The sequence below is a fragment of the Pelobates fuscus genome, chromosome 8 (genome assembly GCF_036172605.1).
Source record: "Pelobates fuscus isolate aPelFus1 chromosome 8, aPelFus1.pri, whole genome shotgun sequence".
Classification (NCBI taxonomy): domain Eukaryota; kingdom Metazoa; phylum Chordata; class Amphibia; order Anura; family Pelobatidae; genus Pelobates; species Pelobates fuscus.
This window is the reverse complement of record NC_086324.1, coordinates 38,606,963-38,623,314: the sequence shown is the minus strand read 5'-3', so window position 1 is coordinate 38,623,314 and position 16,352 is coordinate 38,606,963. Positions and strand designations below refer to the sequence as shown.

General features: G+C 40.7%; 1 protein-coding gene across 1 annotated transcript in view; it reads right to left on the bottom strand.

Moving 5' to 3' along the window:
* Positions 1-1,348: 1,348 nt before the first annotated feature.
* The window catches only part of NOSTRIN (nitric oxide synthase trafficking), a 42,826-nt gene continuing 27,822 nt past the window's right edge, over positions 1,349-16,352 (bottom strand). The window contains exons 8-16 of the mRNA XM_063428630.1: positions 11,908-12,033; positions 10,283-10,381; positions 9,823-9,948; positions 9,544-9,652; positions 9,182-9,270; positions 6,451-6,576; positions 5,040-5,286; positions 3,525-3,608; positions 1,349-1,838 (exon numbers count right to left, since the gene is read on the bottom strand). Coding sequence (XP_063284700.1) covers positions 1,711-1,838; positions 3,525-3,608; positions 5,040-5,286; positions 6,451-6,576; positions 9,182-9,270; positions 9,544-9,652; positions 9,823-9,948; positions 10,283-10,381; positions 11,908-12,033 — 1,134 coding nt within the window. The 3' untranslated portion in view covers positions 1,349-1,710. The remainder of the gene's footprint in view (positions 1,839-3,524; positions 3,609-5,039; positions 5,287-6,450; positions 6,577-9,181; positions 9,271-9,543; positions 9,653-9,822; positions 9,949-10,282; positions 10,382-11,907; positions 12,034-16,352) is intronic.

Genomic DNA, 16,352 nt, shown 5'->3' with positions numbered 1-16,352 from the left:
CAAATTATTATTTAACTGTACTTACTGTATGCTGGCATTAAGCTCCAATAATGACATGAAATATTGAGTATGTCATATTGTTAATAACACCACCAGTGTTCCTTACATATAGAGATAAGCAGTATATTTATTTTCCTCACACCTGCCATATGTGAGCACATTGATATTGCTTACTTCTGTGCTAATATTTCACAACCTTGGTCTTTGAAGTTTGAGTACTGGAGATTTTGCATACAATGCATGAATTTAAAATGCACAGCTTCCTCAAATTATAAGCAATTGGTTGGATGTAATGTTTATGTTACTTGGAGTGTCCCTTTAACATCGAACCCACCAATTGCAAGGAACAAACAGGGGATTGATAAAAAATCTTTATCTCATAAATGTTTACTAGTTCATACTGATGTTGGATTGTTTCAGTAGTTTTGCAATTAAGAAATATTGATTTTTGTAATTATAAATTTAAGATAGCTTCAAGGGTCAAGTAGTACAGACAGATCTATTATGAGTTCATCATATAGAAGTCTATTTACTAATATCAATTGGTCTTTTGCAACTGACTGTACATTTGAATATTTTTAACTCAGTCACTATTTTGGTTATTGGGATATTAAACAATGTCAGAATTGCAAGCTATTTAAAGTGCATTATAAGGGAATTCTGAATGAAGTGGTCTGGGTGCCAGTCCCCTCAGGTTTTAACCCTTCAGATGTAAACATAGCAGTTTCACAGAAACTGCTCTGTTTACATTTGGGGTTAAGCCAGCCTCTAGTGGCTGTCTTCTGGTTAACTACATTGGCCTTAACTCCTTAAGGACACATGACGTGTGCGACATGTCATGATTCCCTTTTATTCCAGAAGTTTGGTCCTTAAGGGGTTAAATTTGACTTGGTTTGAATTCACTTTGAATGCATGGCAATTCTCACTAACAGTGTTTCTTATGTTAAGGAAGATCTTTGCATAATACAAAAAAGGGTTATTAAGTAAAGTGAGAATTCAAAGTAAATTTTACATTTAATGTAAAAGTAGGTGGAATGGAAAAATTCTCAGTCGGATATGCATATAGTTTTGCTTCTTTGGTCTTACATTTGAAATTCCCTTTTTATTCTCACTTTGGTTTCTGTATATAATCTTGTCATTGTTCTGTGGAGTCGACACCTGACTAGCAAAATATAGAAAACAAATGAAGACTATAAATAATAGAGTTTTCTTTCCAAATTATGTATTTTGATTTAAAATGTATAAATCTTCTGCAACATGCGACATTTTACTGTTTGGTGACTTTACTCCAAAGATAAAAGTAAGATAAAAGTACTAATATTGCAGAAACAATCTAAATATTTTTTTTTATATACAATAAGACTGGGTTATTCACTAGAGAAGGAGTAGGCAACCTTCGTCACTCCAGATGTTGTGGACTACATCCCCCATATTGCTCTAACACCCATAATGCTGGCAAAGCATCATGGGAGGTGTAGTCCAATACATCTGGAGTGCCGAAGGTTGCCTATGCCTGCACTAGAGTATGAATTATTGGGAATTCACAGTCTGTTTCAGATTGTATACCTAAATAGTCGATTTGGAGATTTTTCTAAATTCAGCAATTTGGGCCCAAGATCTGGAACTCCCTTTGAATTCACAATTTAAAGTAAAGAATAATGTTGAAAACTTAATTGCCTCATAAACAGATTGAAGATTTTAAAATTTCTTCTACGCATGGGATGTATGGTCTTCCTCACTCTCGTTGACATAGGTAGCAGGGAAATAACCTCTCCTTCCATTTAGGGTACCATACCACCAACCATCTTCATCCTTTTGATGAACTATTACATGATCACCTGAAAAAATATATTCATTTAACCTGGCGTTACTCTGAGGGCACATTAATTCACTTACATAACATCATTACATATAGTTGTATTTCCAAAGTGGCAATATAGACCCTCTATTCTATAATTCTATAAAAGGGCTTAAATGGCTCCTGAGCCAACACACAGCAATTCATATTGTGATATGTACAGTGTTCCAAGTGAATGTAATAGGAGGAACAGGATTGGCTGAGATGTTTCAGACACGTCTTAATGTTTAACGCAGAAGCTGAAATTCCTGGAATTTTCATCAAGCACAACAACAAGATTTCTAAATATACAAAAGAGTATCTTTTAACAATAGCGAACATGGACAACAGTTTTGAAAATGCTGCCACCTGCTGGAAGGCTGACTAAGTAACAACAATACATAGCAGGAACACGCTAATGTTAGAAATTGAACTGAAGGCGCTGCTACCCTACATCCCTTTCCAGTATCACCAATTCTACGGCCAGAATGAAGAGACTCTGGTTTCGGAAGTACCAGCAGCCCCACTTATACAAAAGAAGTGCCAGAAAGTCTTTCTCTTATCTATTTAGAAATAGAAACATGTTTGTATGAATGTTTTCCTGGCTATTTAGATTATTGAGTCCCCCAGGAAATGTTTAAATGAAGCTGGGGATATAATGTATACTTACTTTATACATACCTCCCAACTCTGGCGTAGTGAGAATTGATGCAATCGCATCACTAGCTCGATCCCAAAGAGGTGGACCTATCTGAAAATAGAGTTGGTCCACCCAGGTTAATGACAGGGCAACCTCACGTGAATGGCAGGTCAGCCTGGCCCACTGAGGTCAGGACATACAGGAAGCACTGGTTCAAAGCTCCCACCAAGGTCCTAGTGCCCTGAACATGTGCAAGTGCATCTTCTTATTATTATTTATAAAGTGTCAACAAATTTCGCAGCTCTGTACAATGGGTGGTCTAACATATACGTAATTGTAACCAGATGAACCAGACAAAATTGGGATGGTTGGGAGGCATGCCTTATATCCCAAGTCAAACCGGTCTCGCTGCAGCCACTGCTCCTGTCCTAACTGAAAATCTCAGACAATACAATGTTTCTCCATAGAGAAGCAGTAGGAGGCTACTGCGCATGCATGGCAATCGCCAAACTGTGCCATTCAGCTTAAATTAATAGAAATGCAGTAGCTCAATGTATATCTATGGGTAAATTCTGAATTTTTATGAAGACAGCAACAGGAAGGGAATCTCGTGGCTTTCTGAGTGGCAGACACTATAAGGGGTCCTTAACCCCTTAAGGACCAAACTTCTGGAATAAAAGGGAATCATGACAGGTCACACATGTCATGTGTCCTTAAGGGGTTAAAGACAAATATAAACACATTTCTAATATAAACACATTTCTTTTCAGAAAATGTAGTGTTTACAACTTTCAGACTGCAGAAACAGTCTTTTGGACCACAGATCGTATAGCTTGCTTTTAAATGCATTATGGAGATTGGGGAGTCAACTTTAACTCTGGGAGTCTCTTTGTGTGAAAGTATTTTAGGCTTAACATGACGTACATTTGTATCTTTCTCCTAATACAATACAGTCCCCAGAAAACAAGCACTTAACTGACTAATCTTGCATGGCGGTAGTAAGCATAACATAAACATTTAAAGACACAGACTTGATTTACAACATACCTTTCTTCAAGCCAAGTTCTTCCTCTGTCTGAGCCTCATAAGGGTATAAAACTGTGCATGAACTTATATTTTGAATATTTGTTTCTGAAAATACAAATATAAGAAGATATATGTGACATTTCTGTTACCCACAGTTTTTATCTTTATCAGGTTCTATTTCATTAAACATTATTCCTTACTAAACCATTTATTGTATATGTAATATTACACAATATACCTTGCCAAACCATCTATTACATATACTTCCCTAACAAAACCATTTCCCTTCAATTCATTTCCCTGTGTAACATATACAATAACTGCCCATATTCTAAGAATATTAGAATATTTCTAATAAATTCATTTTCAAAAGCCTTTAAAATTAATTGGTTTTGAAAATGCATTTATGAACAATCTATGTACCGCATGCTCTATAATAATAACCTACTGGTAATTTTTTTTATTTGAAACTCTATACCTTGGATTAGTTTATAGGTAACAGTTGCCATGGATCCTATCAAACATCTCAATTTCAAACAGTTTCAGTCTGTGGCCAATTCATGTTACATATAATATTAGAACATACTAACTAACATTGTATTTTATTAGGCAGTATAAACAAGTACAGAAAATATCTGCATCATTACCCCCTCAAAATACATATGCTCCCAACATCACAGTCTTCTTAAAATATCCTCTCCAAATTAGTTATATAGTAATCTACAGTCATAAAAGTATCTCAGTCATTTAGAGCACCCTTAGCCATAAACCATTCCTACAGCCATAAACCCACCTTACAGCTATGCACCCCTCTACAGCTAAACAGTTTTCATCAACCAGCTGTATTACTATATCTGCCTCCCACTGCTTTAGACTTCCCCCTCCACATCAATATAGCTAGAGCTCCTGGAATAATTCCTGCATCTCGTCCAATTTATTTCAAAGAGTGGAGTTTTATCCCTGAATGACCCATGTACAAGAAGGAGCCTACAGTTAATACTTCCTCATATATGTATGGCATCATATCCGTAGCTATTGGGGGTATGACGAAGATTGGACTATCTAAGACAAAGCATTGAGAGCGATGGCAGCTGAGAAGACAAATACCGTGACCAAGCCACCATGGCACAACTCTTAGTAGGTCTTGCTAACTGACACACAACCCAATAACGGTCTCCTGTCTGCCTAAGAATTAAATAGTATGAGACTGTCTCCTCTTTCCTATCAATTTGAGAGTGAAGAGAGTCTGACTTATAGTGTCAAATATAGTCTGGACAGTCAAAGAGATTGATCCACTTTTTTTTTATTTCAATTTTTTAATTTCCTTTTAAATCACTCTGTTGCTTTAGACTTGATGAAAGGAGGTTCTCCCGAAAGCTTGTTATTCCTAAATTCTGTTAGTCCAACAAAAAAAGGTATTTCAAGATACAAATGTCACCAGTTATTTTACATCTGCCATACAAATGAACATATTTATAAATTATCTTATCATTAGAAATAACCATAAACAAGGCATTGTTATTACATATCAATTACCAGATTGATCATCATCCCACTCGTCCACATCAATGGAATGATGTTTTTTGGAAAACTTTTTTGTTAGTCCTCTCGGAGGTTTATTGGGAAGTCCAGCCGAATTCTCTACAGCACTATCATTTGTATCATGTGATATCAGGCTGCTAAACCTAGCACTCCGCCGGCTAGATATCCTCAAACTTTGAGAACGACTTAGCTTTCGAGTATTGATAGATCGAGATATCTGAACTGAAGATAGCTGGCAGCCCTGAAAAAAAGAAAGAACAATACAAAGAGTTTTTGTTAATACAACGTAATACAGATAGTGATTATGGTGCAAGGAGCCTTTGGGTTTAGCCCCTCAGGTTGCTCTCAAATCATTTTAGGAAATTTGACAGAAACTGGGGATCTCTAGCACCCAAGGATCACTCCCACTGCTGACAAGGTGTTGTAGAAGTTTATCTTCTGAATTTTCCCTATACAAATTAATTTAGTTTACACAGTGGTGACAGGCTGTGAGTTCTTAGCCCAGTGCTTGCACACACTCATTGAAATGTAAATTTGGATGGGTTTATATAGATAATGTAGATATGAAACTTTCACATTATCTGGCCAGTAGTAGAGAGACTGGACTTTGGATGCCACTATTTTTGTCAAACCATTAGAAAAGTGTCAAAACCCAGATAGACAGCACTCAACTCCTTGGGCATAACCAATATAATAATCTGTATTATTTATGGAGTTTAGAGTCCATTTAAGTTATATTTAAACAATCAATCTGTTGGGTTTATGCAAATGAGGCAAATTATTAAATAAGATAATTCAATTTCTTGGGTAAAATGTCATGATAGAATTTCTATGACATTAAGTATGTTTCTTATAACTTATTTATGTACAAGAGGAATAATTCAAGCAACATGACCTCTACAGCTCGCTATGGTGATTATGGTGACAGGAGTGTCCTGCTCCATCCCACAGTAAAATGTCAAAAAGTTTTAGCAGTTTTACAACTTACCTCCATGGTGAGCCTGTACAGGATCATGCTCATTGGCTAAGAGCACTCTCATAACAATGTCAGCCAATGATAGTGGTCCTGCTCTGCTCTGAGCATCTGGAGAAGGCCTTATGTGGTGTTGTTCAGGACTCAGGTAAGTTGTCAAACCATAATAAAATATTTTAACATGGGACAGTGGAATTGCACGCTTGGCACATAACCACTACAATGCAGTTGTGGTGATTGCAATGTTATTTTAATATGAGTGGCATAAATTTCTACAAATTTGTGAAAAATATCGCCAATTGAGCTATTTTCCCAGCTCATTTATTTTGGCTTAAATGTGTGTGTCCTTTGTCTATTTACCATAAATTATGTGTACATAGTTCTAATTAAACAAGAAACACATGTAATCGTTATCAAGGGTGTAAAACGTACCTTCTCTTTCCATGTATTGATTCGCTCACTGCACGGGTGCGTTGGTAGAGGTTGCTCTTGGAGAGAAGCTAGGGCTGAGGTGAGCTTGAAATTATTTGCTTCCAAGAGGTTTATTTTTAAGCCTGTCTTTTAAAAACAATGTGAAGTCATGCATAAGGTTTATTGTTATCAACTCAATCAAACCACATGTAAGGAAATCAAAATATTTCTTATGTCTTTGAAATGACCACTCTGACCGAGCGATAATCAAGGTAGAACGTTCAAGTTAAAAATATATATATATTTAAATAGGCAAAAGGTTGTCCTCTGGTGCAGTAGATTCCAGAAGACATGGTATCTCTTCTGATCTACACATCAGAGGCCGCGTTGCTCCAACTAAATGCAGTTGTTCTGATGTTTATAGTTTGTTCCTGCAGGATTTCAGAGAAAAAGCAGTGTTTACATTACTGCCTAGGAACACCTCCAGTGGTAGTCAGTCAGTCAGCAACTTAAGGTGCTTCTATGGTCAGTGCTGCACAGTGCGCAGTACTGACGTTCAGCATCTCCACGCTCTACACGGAGGAGCTGAACATTCCTCATAGAGATCAGGGCCGGCCTTAGGCAATTAGGCGCCCTGTGCGAAATGTCTTCATGGCGCCCTCCCCCCACCAAGTTGCCTGAATACAGTAACACACACAGGCACCAGGTACGTGTGTATTGCGAGGCAAACAAGGCATCTGCCTTGGGCAGCACTTTGCAGGGGGCAGCAAAAAAAGCTGCCCCCAAATGCCCATACAGATCCCTTGCTTGCCTCGCATCCTGGAGGGCTCAAGAGCTGGCCGGCTGGCCACCTTTGAGCTCCCCTGAGGCTGGCAGCAGGCAGGAGCATACTCACCTGAGCTCTTCCTGCTCAGCTCCCTCCGCAACGCTTAATGAAGCTGGGAGCTGGAATATGACGTCAGTCCGGCTCCCGGCATCACTAAGCGCCGCCTACTCAGCTTGTGCGCCCCCTGCCTGCCCGCCCAGCAGCCACACTGGACTGCGGGTAAGAAATCCACTCCAGCTCTCCCAGGGAGGCTGGGTGGATTTAAAATAAAATAAAAAAAACATTAGTTTGTGAGTGTTAGTGGAAATGTCTATGTGTGCGTGTGTCTGTGAGTGTGTATGTCTAAGTGAATGTGTGTGTGTGTGTGTGAGTGAATGTGTGTGTACGTGTGTGTGTCTGTAAGTGTGTAAGTGTGTGTGCCTGTAAGTGAATGTGTGTGTGTCTGTAAGTGTTTAGGTGTGTGTGTGTCTGTGAGTGAATGTGTGTGTCGGTCAGTGAGTGTGTATGTGTCGGTCAGTGAGTGTGTATGTGTCGGTCAGTGGGGACGTGTATCTTTCAGTGAGTGCGTGCGTCTGTCAGCGAGAGTGCGCATCTGTCAGTGTGTGTCCAAGTAATAGTGTGTGTGTGTATATCATTGTTTGTCAGCGTATATGAGAGTGTGTGTCTGTCAGTGAGTGTGCGTCTGTCAGTGAGTGGGCATCTGTTAGTCAAAGTACGGCCTTGACAGATGCTCACTCACTCGGTTACAGGCATGTACACACACACACAATCAGTTATAGGCAGTCACACATACAGGCACAGGAACACACAATGGCACAGCTACAGCGACACACACAATTAGAGTCAAACACAGACAGTCACACATACACAGACAGTCACACGGACAGACAGTCACACACACACACAGACAGACAGTTACACACAGACATTCACACATACACAGACAGTCACACAGACAGACAGTCACACACACACACACAGACAGTCACACAAACAGGCAAACAGTCACACACACACTTACCTCTTTCCAGTGGATGCAGTTTGCTGATGGGGAAGCAGGGACTCTTTCCCTCTTCCTGTGCAGCAGGGGCTTCGGGAGGTATTAGCCTGCCCGTGATAAGCCCCGCCCCCTCCACCGCAATTTTTTTTTTTTTTAATAGACCCGGGTGGAGAATAATTAATCATCCACCCGGGTGCCTGCTTTAGCTGCCCTGACACCAGCCATGTGCGAGCTGTGTCGGCCACAGGGCGCCTCCTGCTCCATGGCTCCCTCTGCGGCCGCACAGCTCTCACACCCCTAAGGCCGGCCCTGATAGAGATGCATTGATTGATTGATGCGCAATAGCCTCCCAATTTTATTCCTATGGTAAAGCATGGGATTGGCTGAGATCATCAATTTTGATGATGTCAGCCAAGGAAGTGGAGAAGACCCACGTGGCACCGGAATCAAGGTAAGTTTGAACCCTTTTTAACCAGGGCAAGGGGGGTCGGCTACCTAAATGGTGGTTTTAAGTCTATAGTATATAATCTATATTACAAATGTGTATTCCTGACACTATACAGTTTCTTTACCATGAAAAACTGACCAAATAGGTCTAAACTATATTCAGATACTATCACAGGTCCATAGGCAGCCATAATTTTGTTTAAATAAAATCCATCCCATATTTAAATACAGTACAAAGCATTTACAATGCCCGCAAGATATTTAGGTCCATTCACTACAGAGTGTGTTTTGTTATGAGTTGACAAGTGACTTTCGGACTAAATATACCAGATGGAAAATAATCCTATCAAGAGAATGAAGATATTTATCCAACAACTCGTTGGGCCTGTTTTAACACATTTGTCAACTCAATACAGCTCAGTGTTAAGTAAATAAAGTGTTTACAGTTGTGCAGTTAATATACTTTGATTAAAAAATACCTCTTCAAGGAGTACTGCTGTTTCATCTTCACTTTTGATGTCTGTAAACGCTGGATTTTCTGCATATGCTTTCAGCATTTTTTCCAGTCCTAAGTGATATTTAAAAACACAAATCTAATTTAGCTCTGTACTACAGACTGCATGTATCCCTATGTACAGTGATGCCAATTGTAATATATTTAAAATTTCAAAACGTTCTATACCCTACCTCTATTGCAATGATCCTGTAAATGGATGTTGGTAAAAAAGCAACATTGAATTAACAGATACATCTTTATACCCAGGATTATTCCTCTACTAAATTAAAATATTTTTCTTGTTCTACATATAACCAAGTAAAGACATGTAATAATAAAACATACCTTCTTTATCTTTCCTAGCTTTTTCTATGTCCTGTTCAAGCCTTTCTATCTTTGAATTAATAGAATGTATTCTTCTTTCGTTATCCATAGCAATAGAATGATCTTCTTCCTATTTGAACAAAGAAAGCAGCAGAAATATACAGGCATTTGTTATATACATAATAATAATAATAATAATAATAATAATAATAGCAAAAAAAGCAATAAGAAACAAATACAAGTAGAATTAATTATGGAATTATTGAAAGTTTAAACAGAAAGCCGAACAAAAAATCTTACATAATAATCCAGAAGAAGAAATTCGGATTTGCTATTTTCAGAATAAACAGCAGTATCGTCCAGGAAATTCTGTATGTCCTTTTCGACATCGATACTTTTAATAGCTTGGTCAATTTGGTTCTGACTCTGTTAATAGATAACGTATGCACAAGCGTTAGACAAAAAATAAATTCCTTCACATTAAAATGCAGTTCCATAAATTCATAGAATAAATAAAACTTGCACATTAAAGAAAAAAAAAAAATCTCTTGTGCTGTTTTATAACATTTCTTACAAAGAGAGGAATTGTGGGAAACCGAAAAAAAAATTAAATCAAAATGGCTGCACTCACTGCCTTGTTCTGTTAGTGGAGGCACACCGATCTTACTATTTATCAATTTACCTAAACAGGATAAATGCAATCATATGGAAGAAGTGACAATTCTTCATTAATACATTTGCGTTATAAAACATCACTTACAGTGTTCAATGTTTGTCCAAAATTCAAAACATGTTGGTTGTACCGTGTAAGGATGTGAGACAGTAATTGAATTCTTTCTTTTTCAAGCTCTTGAATACTCTGAAATTTAACAGCACATATAATAATCACAAAAAAAATAATCCTTGATCGGTATAAAATACATTCATTTGGCCTGCTGTAAAACACATACGACTGCAATTCTAAAATGTTACCACTACTCTTGTAACCACAGTTTTATTATTGAGATATAGGTTATTCAAGAAAAACCAAACAAATAAAAAAAAAACACACATACACACATTCTCAGAGTAATACACGAGTCAGCCACAACAACAAAAAAACATTGATTATATCACTACAGGTGCACCTGTCAAGGGCTTGGGTATATTGGGTAGCAAGTGACCAGCCAGTTCTTGATTTTCATGTGTTGAAAGCAGGGAAAATGAGCAAGCAAAAAGATCTTAGTGACTTTGACAAGGGCCAAATAGTGATGACCATGATTAAAATATGTCATCACAGTTTGCAGAGTATAGGGCTTCATAGCAACCAACAGACTGGTCAGAGTCCCCATGAAGTCCCCTGTCCAGCACTGAAAGTATCTTTAATGGAGACGTGAGCATCAGAACTAGACTATGAAGCAATGGAAGAAGGTTGCTTGGTCTGGTGAATCATTTTTTTTTAGATCAAGTGGATGGCATGGTTCATTAACCTGGGGAAGAGATGGTAGCAGCATGCACTATGGGAAGAAGGCAGGGCCGCAGAGGCATTGTTATGCTCTTCATGATAATAGTGTTCCCTGATTACAGTGACCTCTTTCGGCAAGTTTAATGCACCAAGCCACACTGCAAACAATGTTCTGGAATGGTTTGAAGAACATCACAAAGAGTTCAAGGTGTTGCCTTGGCTTCCAAATTCCTCAGATCTTAATTTTATTGAGCATCTGTGGATGCGCTGGAACAACAAATTTGATCCATACAGGCCCCACCTCACAACTTTCAGGACTTAAAGGATCTCTTGGTGACATATACCACAGGAAACATTCAGTGGTCTTGTGGAGTCCATGCCTCGACACATCAGAGCTTTTTTGGCCGCACGAGGAGGACCTACACTATGTTAGGTGGGTGTTTTTTTTTTTTAATGTTGTGGAAGATCATTGTATACTTAAATTATATACAGTAAATATAAACAAAGTGTGACTTGTTGGGCATTCAAAGTGAATTTAACATATTAGTCCAAATTAGCCAAGTTGTAATCATTGCTGATTTTAAGAATGTTATTAGTTCCACTATTTTGACCTAAAAATAGAAGTTTACTCTGAATTCACACCACTGATTAACAATAATAATTAAGATATCAAGGTCAAGTCTAATTTTCAGAATTCTGCACTGATTTTAATGTTACAAAATAGTACATTTGTGAAGCACAATGCAGTATAGTTTTAAACAACCTTAGAAAATAACATAGAGCATTCTAAAATCTAAAGAATAAACAAACACACAAATCAATATGTTCATTCCTCATTCGATAATTACTCATGATGATTATTCCACCTTTAACACACCATAAATCGTTTTTGTTTATTAATAATTGTTGCATAAAAGCAACAGCATTTTATTAGTACTTGCCATATAACAGTTTTCCAGTACATTCTCCCATTTTATTCTTACTGCTTGGCCGGCTATATTTTCTTGGTAATAATCTTCATCAGTTTTCGTCAATATCTCTGTAGATTTTTTCAGTTTACTGAAAAGCTGTAAATCAAATACATAATTTAAACCACTAAAATTACATATGTACTAACCTTTCAGACTAAGGAATGTTGTATTTAAAAAAATGAAATAAAAATGTTTCTTTACAGTTTTCTAATCGAGTAATCTTGCTTCCACTTTTGTTGTCCCATCCTACTCCAAATGAATAAGAAACGGTTACTGTGATGCTATTGCTTTAAAAAAATTATATTTACAGTTGTAATCAAAAGTATTCAACCCCCATTGAAAATCATGTTTATTGTCAAAATGTGCAAACTTTCAGCTGTTTGCTATAAACAAATCAAACAAAAGAAATTGAAATAGCTCAACACAACAAATGCTTTAATTGGTACCCCAAATTCAACTGAAATGCAACTTATAATGACTTCTCCAGTCTCAAAATTATTCAACCCCTTCATGGCAAGCGTCTTTAGTACTTAGTAGGGCACCATTCGGCTGGTTTGACCTGCTGCAAACGAGATGCATAGCCAGACACCAGATTCTGGGAGTGTTTATGAGCAATGGCCTCCAATTCAGTAATATCTTTGGTTTGTGTGCTGCCACCACCTCTTCTAAATCCCACCAGAGATGGGTTTCAAGTCAGGTGACTGTGATGGTCACTGTAGAATTTTCCAGGACTTTTTCTGCAACCAAGCCTGGGTGGAATTTCAGCTATGCTTGGGATCAGCTGCGACCCCTGCGACCGGGCCCATCACTCCAGGGGGCCCGGACGCTCTGTTGACCCCTGCTGACAGGACTGTCTCCCCTTGCAAAACTGCTATTTAGTATATTGCCAATTCAGCAATATACTAAATAGCAATTATCCTACCTCAGTAAGGGGCAGAGTGGGGTGCAGATGGATTATCCAGCTATATTCATTATTTGTTTGCCGCGGAAGCACAACTAGCACACATGCCAGAACTCAATGCCTTCCCCTCACCTCTTCATGGGCAGAGTTCTGGCAGAGCTGCCACCTACCCTGCCTGCAGGGCCCCTCCCTCAGTTCCCAGGATGCTCACATCACTCAGACAGCACAGAGGAGATCAGAGCAAGCCCAGCAGACCTAAGGCCCCCAGAAAGCCCTGCTCCAGCCTGCAGCAGTGGCACACAGGATCAAGATGAGTGAAATACTCTACCTCACCTCTCCCTGCACACATCTGAGGCTGTCTCTTCCTGGCTCTACTTCCTTCTGTGTGTCTCACTTCCTTTCGGTCTCTCTCTGGCTCTCATTTCCTTGTGTCACTCTTTGGCTCTCTCTAGCTGTCTCTGGCTCTCCTTTCCCTGTGTCACTCTCCATCTCTCCTTTCCTTGTGTCACTCTGTTTCTCTAGCTGTATCTATCTAGCTTTCTAGCTCTCTCTCTCTCTCGGTCTCGCTTTTGCTCTATGTCTTTGGCTGTCTCTGGCTTTCCTTCTCTCTGTGCACCTCTCTTCTCCCTCTCTATCTCCTCTGGCACTCTCTATCTCCCTCTCTGTTCCTTTGTTTCCCTCTCAAACAGTCACAAAGACAATCACACTCAGCCAGCCCTCACACACCCACACAATCACACTCATCCAACTACATACATACATGCAACACTCAGTCAGCAACAGTCAGTTACACAAAGAAACCACACACATGTCAACCATGTGTATTGCTTAGTGGGGAGTGACAAGGAGTGAGAATATCTACAAGGTGGAGAGACAAAGCATCATCAAGCCACCACTTAACTGTAGGCAGAGTATTCTTTTCAGCGTATGCTTCATTCTTCCACCAGACATACCGCTAATCCTTAGGGTCGAAAAGTTCCAGTTTTGTTTCATCGCAGAACAGAATCCCAAACATCTGTAGCTTATTTATATGATTTGGAGCATAATGGAGCTGACTTTTTTTGTGCTTTTGGGATCAGTAGTGGTGTACGTTTTCAAGTTCTGGCATGGAATCATTCTGCGTTTTGTGTGCGCCTTGTGGTGCTCACTTAAACCTCAGTGTCTGTTGCCACCAAGTCTTTCTGCAGGTCTTTTGCAGTCACTCAAGGTTTTTTCACAACCTGCCTTTTCAGAAATCTGGTTGCAGCCATTGATAGCTTCCTTTTTCTACCCCATCCACATCGTGTAAACACTGTTCCCTTAACGTTGAACTTGTTAACTATGCTTCCAATGGTGTCTCTAGGAACATTCAGTGCCTTCGCTATCTTTTTGTATCCATATTGCTAACATGTAGTAAAACATGACACTCAACAAACCCCTAGCCAGTTCAGATATTTAAAGTGTTCCATCTCAAGCACACCTGGTGAAACTAATGAAGCCCTAGAATAGTTGCATCACCTGTTTTGCATTTGTGTGTGGTTGTGAGAGATTCTTTTCAGGAGGTTAAAAAAAATTGAGACTAGAGAAGTCATTATAAGTTGCATTTTGAATTGAATTTGGGGAAGCCACTTTAGGCATTCATTGTGTTGAGCTATAGCAATTGCTTTTGTTTGATTTGTTCATTGCAAACAACTGAAAGTCTGTAAATTTGACAATAAACCTGATTTTCAGTGGGGGTAAAATAATTTTGATTACAACCGTAAATGTACATGTGTAAGAGACACTCTCCTAGATGATACACCCGAGTCTAAAGGTAAATCCAGATTCTTTTGCTCACCATACCTAGGTAACACTGGTTACGTGTCTCGGATGATGCCTTCAAGAGGCCAGAAACCATTATTTAAGTTTGATATGACTCCATACGCAGTTGTTTTGATTTCAAACACAGTAGTTACCGTGTTTCTCCGAAAATAAGACCGGGTCTTATATTAATTTTAATCACAAAAAACACACTAGGGCTTATTTTCAGGGTAGGGCTTAGAGCCAGTCTGTTAACCGGTGTCCGCGCTGTGTAACCCCCCCAGAGACCCTCACCTCCCCCTCCCTGTAATATTCTCCCCTCCCTCCCTGTAATACGCCCCCTCCTTGTAATACTCCCCCCTCCCTCCTTGTAATACTCCCCCCTCCCTCCCTGTAATACTCCCCACCCCCCTCCCTGTAATACTCCCCCCTCCCTCCCTGTAATACTCCCCCCTCCCTCCCTGTAATATTCTCCCCCCTCCCTCCCTGTAATATTCTCCCCCCTCCCTCCCTGTAATGTTCTCCCCCCCTCCCTCCCTGTAATATTCTCCCCCCTCCCTCCCTGTAATATTCTCCCCCCTCCCTCCCTCCCTGTAATACGCCCCCTCCTTGTAATACTCCCCCCTCCCTCCCTGTAATACTCCCCCCTCCCTCCCTGTAATACTCCCCACCCCCCTCCCTGTAATACTCCCCTATCCCTCCCTGTAATACTCCCCCCTCCCTCCCTCCCTGTAATACGCCCCCTCCTTGTAATACTCCCCCCTCCCTCCTTGTAATACTCCCCCCTCCCTCCAATACTCCCCCCTCCCTCCCTGTAATACTCCCCCCTCCCTCCCTGTAATATTCTCCCCCCTCCCTCCCTGTAATATTATCCCCCCTCCCTCCCTGTAATATTATCCCCCCTCCCTCCCTGTAATGCTCTCCCCCCTCCCTCCCTCCCTGTAATGCTCTCCCCCCCACCCCCCTCCCTGTAATGCTCTCCCCACCCCCCTCCCTGTAATATTCTCCCCACCCCGCTCCCTGTAATATTCTCCCCACCCCGCTCCCTGTAATATTCTCCCCACCCCCCTCCCTGTAATATTCTCCCCCCTCCCTCCCTGTAATATTCTCCCCCCTCCCTCCCTGTAATATTCTCCCCCCTCCCTCCCTGTAATGCTCTCCCCCCCTCCCTCCCTGTAATACTCCCCCCCCTGTAATACTCCCCCCTCCTTGTAATACACACCCCCTCCCTCCCTGTAATATTCTCCCCCCTCCCTGTAATATTATCCCCCCTCCCTTCCTGTAATACTCTCCCCCCTTGTAATACTCCCCCTCCCTCCCTGTAATACTCCCCCCTCCTTGTAATACACACCCCCTCCCTCCCTGTAATATTATCCCCCCTCCCTCCCTCCCTGTAATGCTCTCCCCCCTCCCTCCCTCCCTGTAATACTCCCCCCTCCTTGTAATACTCCCCCCCCTCCTCCATCTTCTCCTCACCTCCCCGTAGCGTCGCCGAGCTCCTCTCCGGTCTGCGACCCGGCCGGACTGACCTGGAAGTGCACACTCAGTGTGCACTTCCTGTCAGTCCGGGCAGGTCGCGGACCGGAGAGGAGCTCGGCGACGCTACAGGGAAGGGCAGGTGAGGCAGTGCGGCAGCCGTCTGAGCGCTCTCTATAGAGCGCTCAGGCGGCTGAGGCATTTAAAGGGCCGGCCCTGCCTAGGTCTTATTTTCGGGGTAGGGCTTATATTGCAGCCC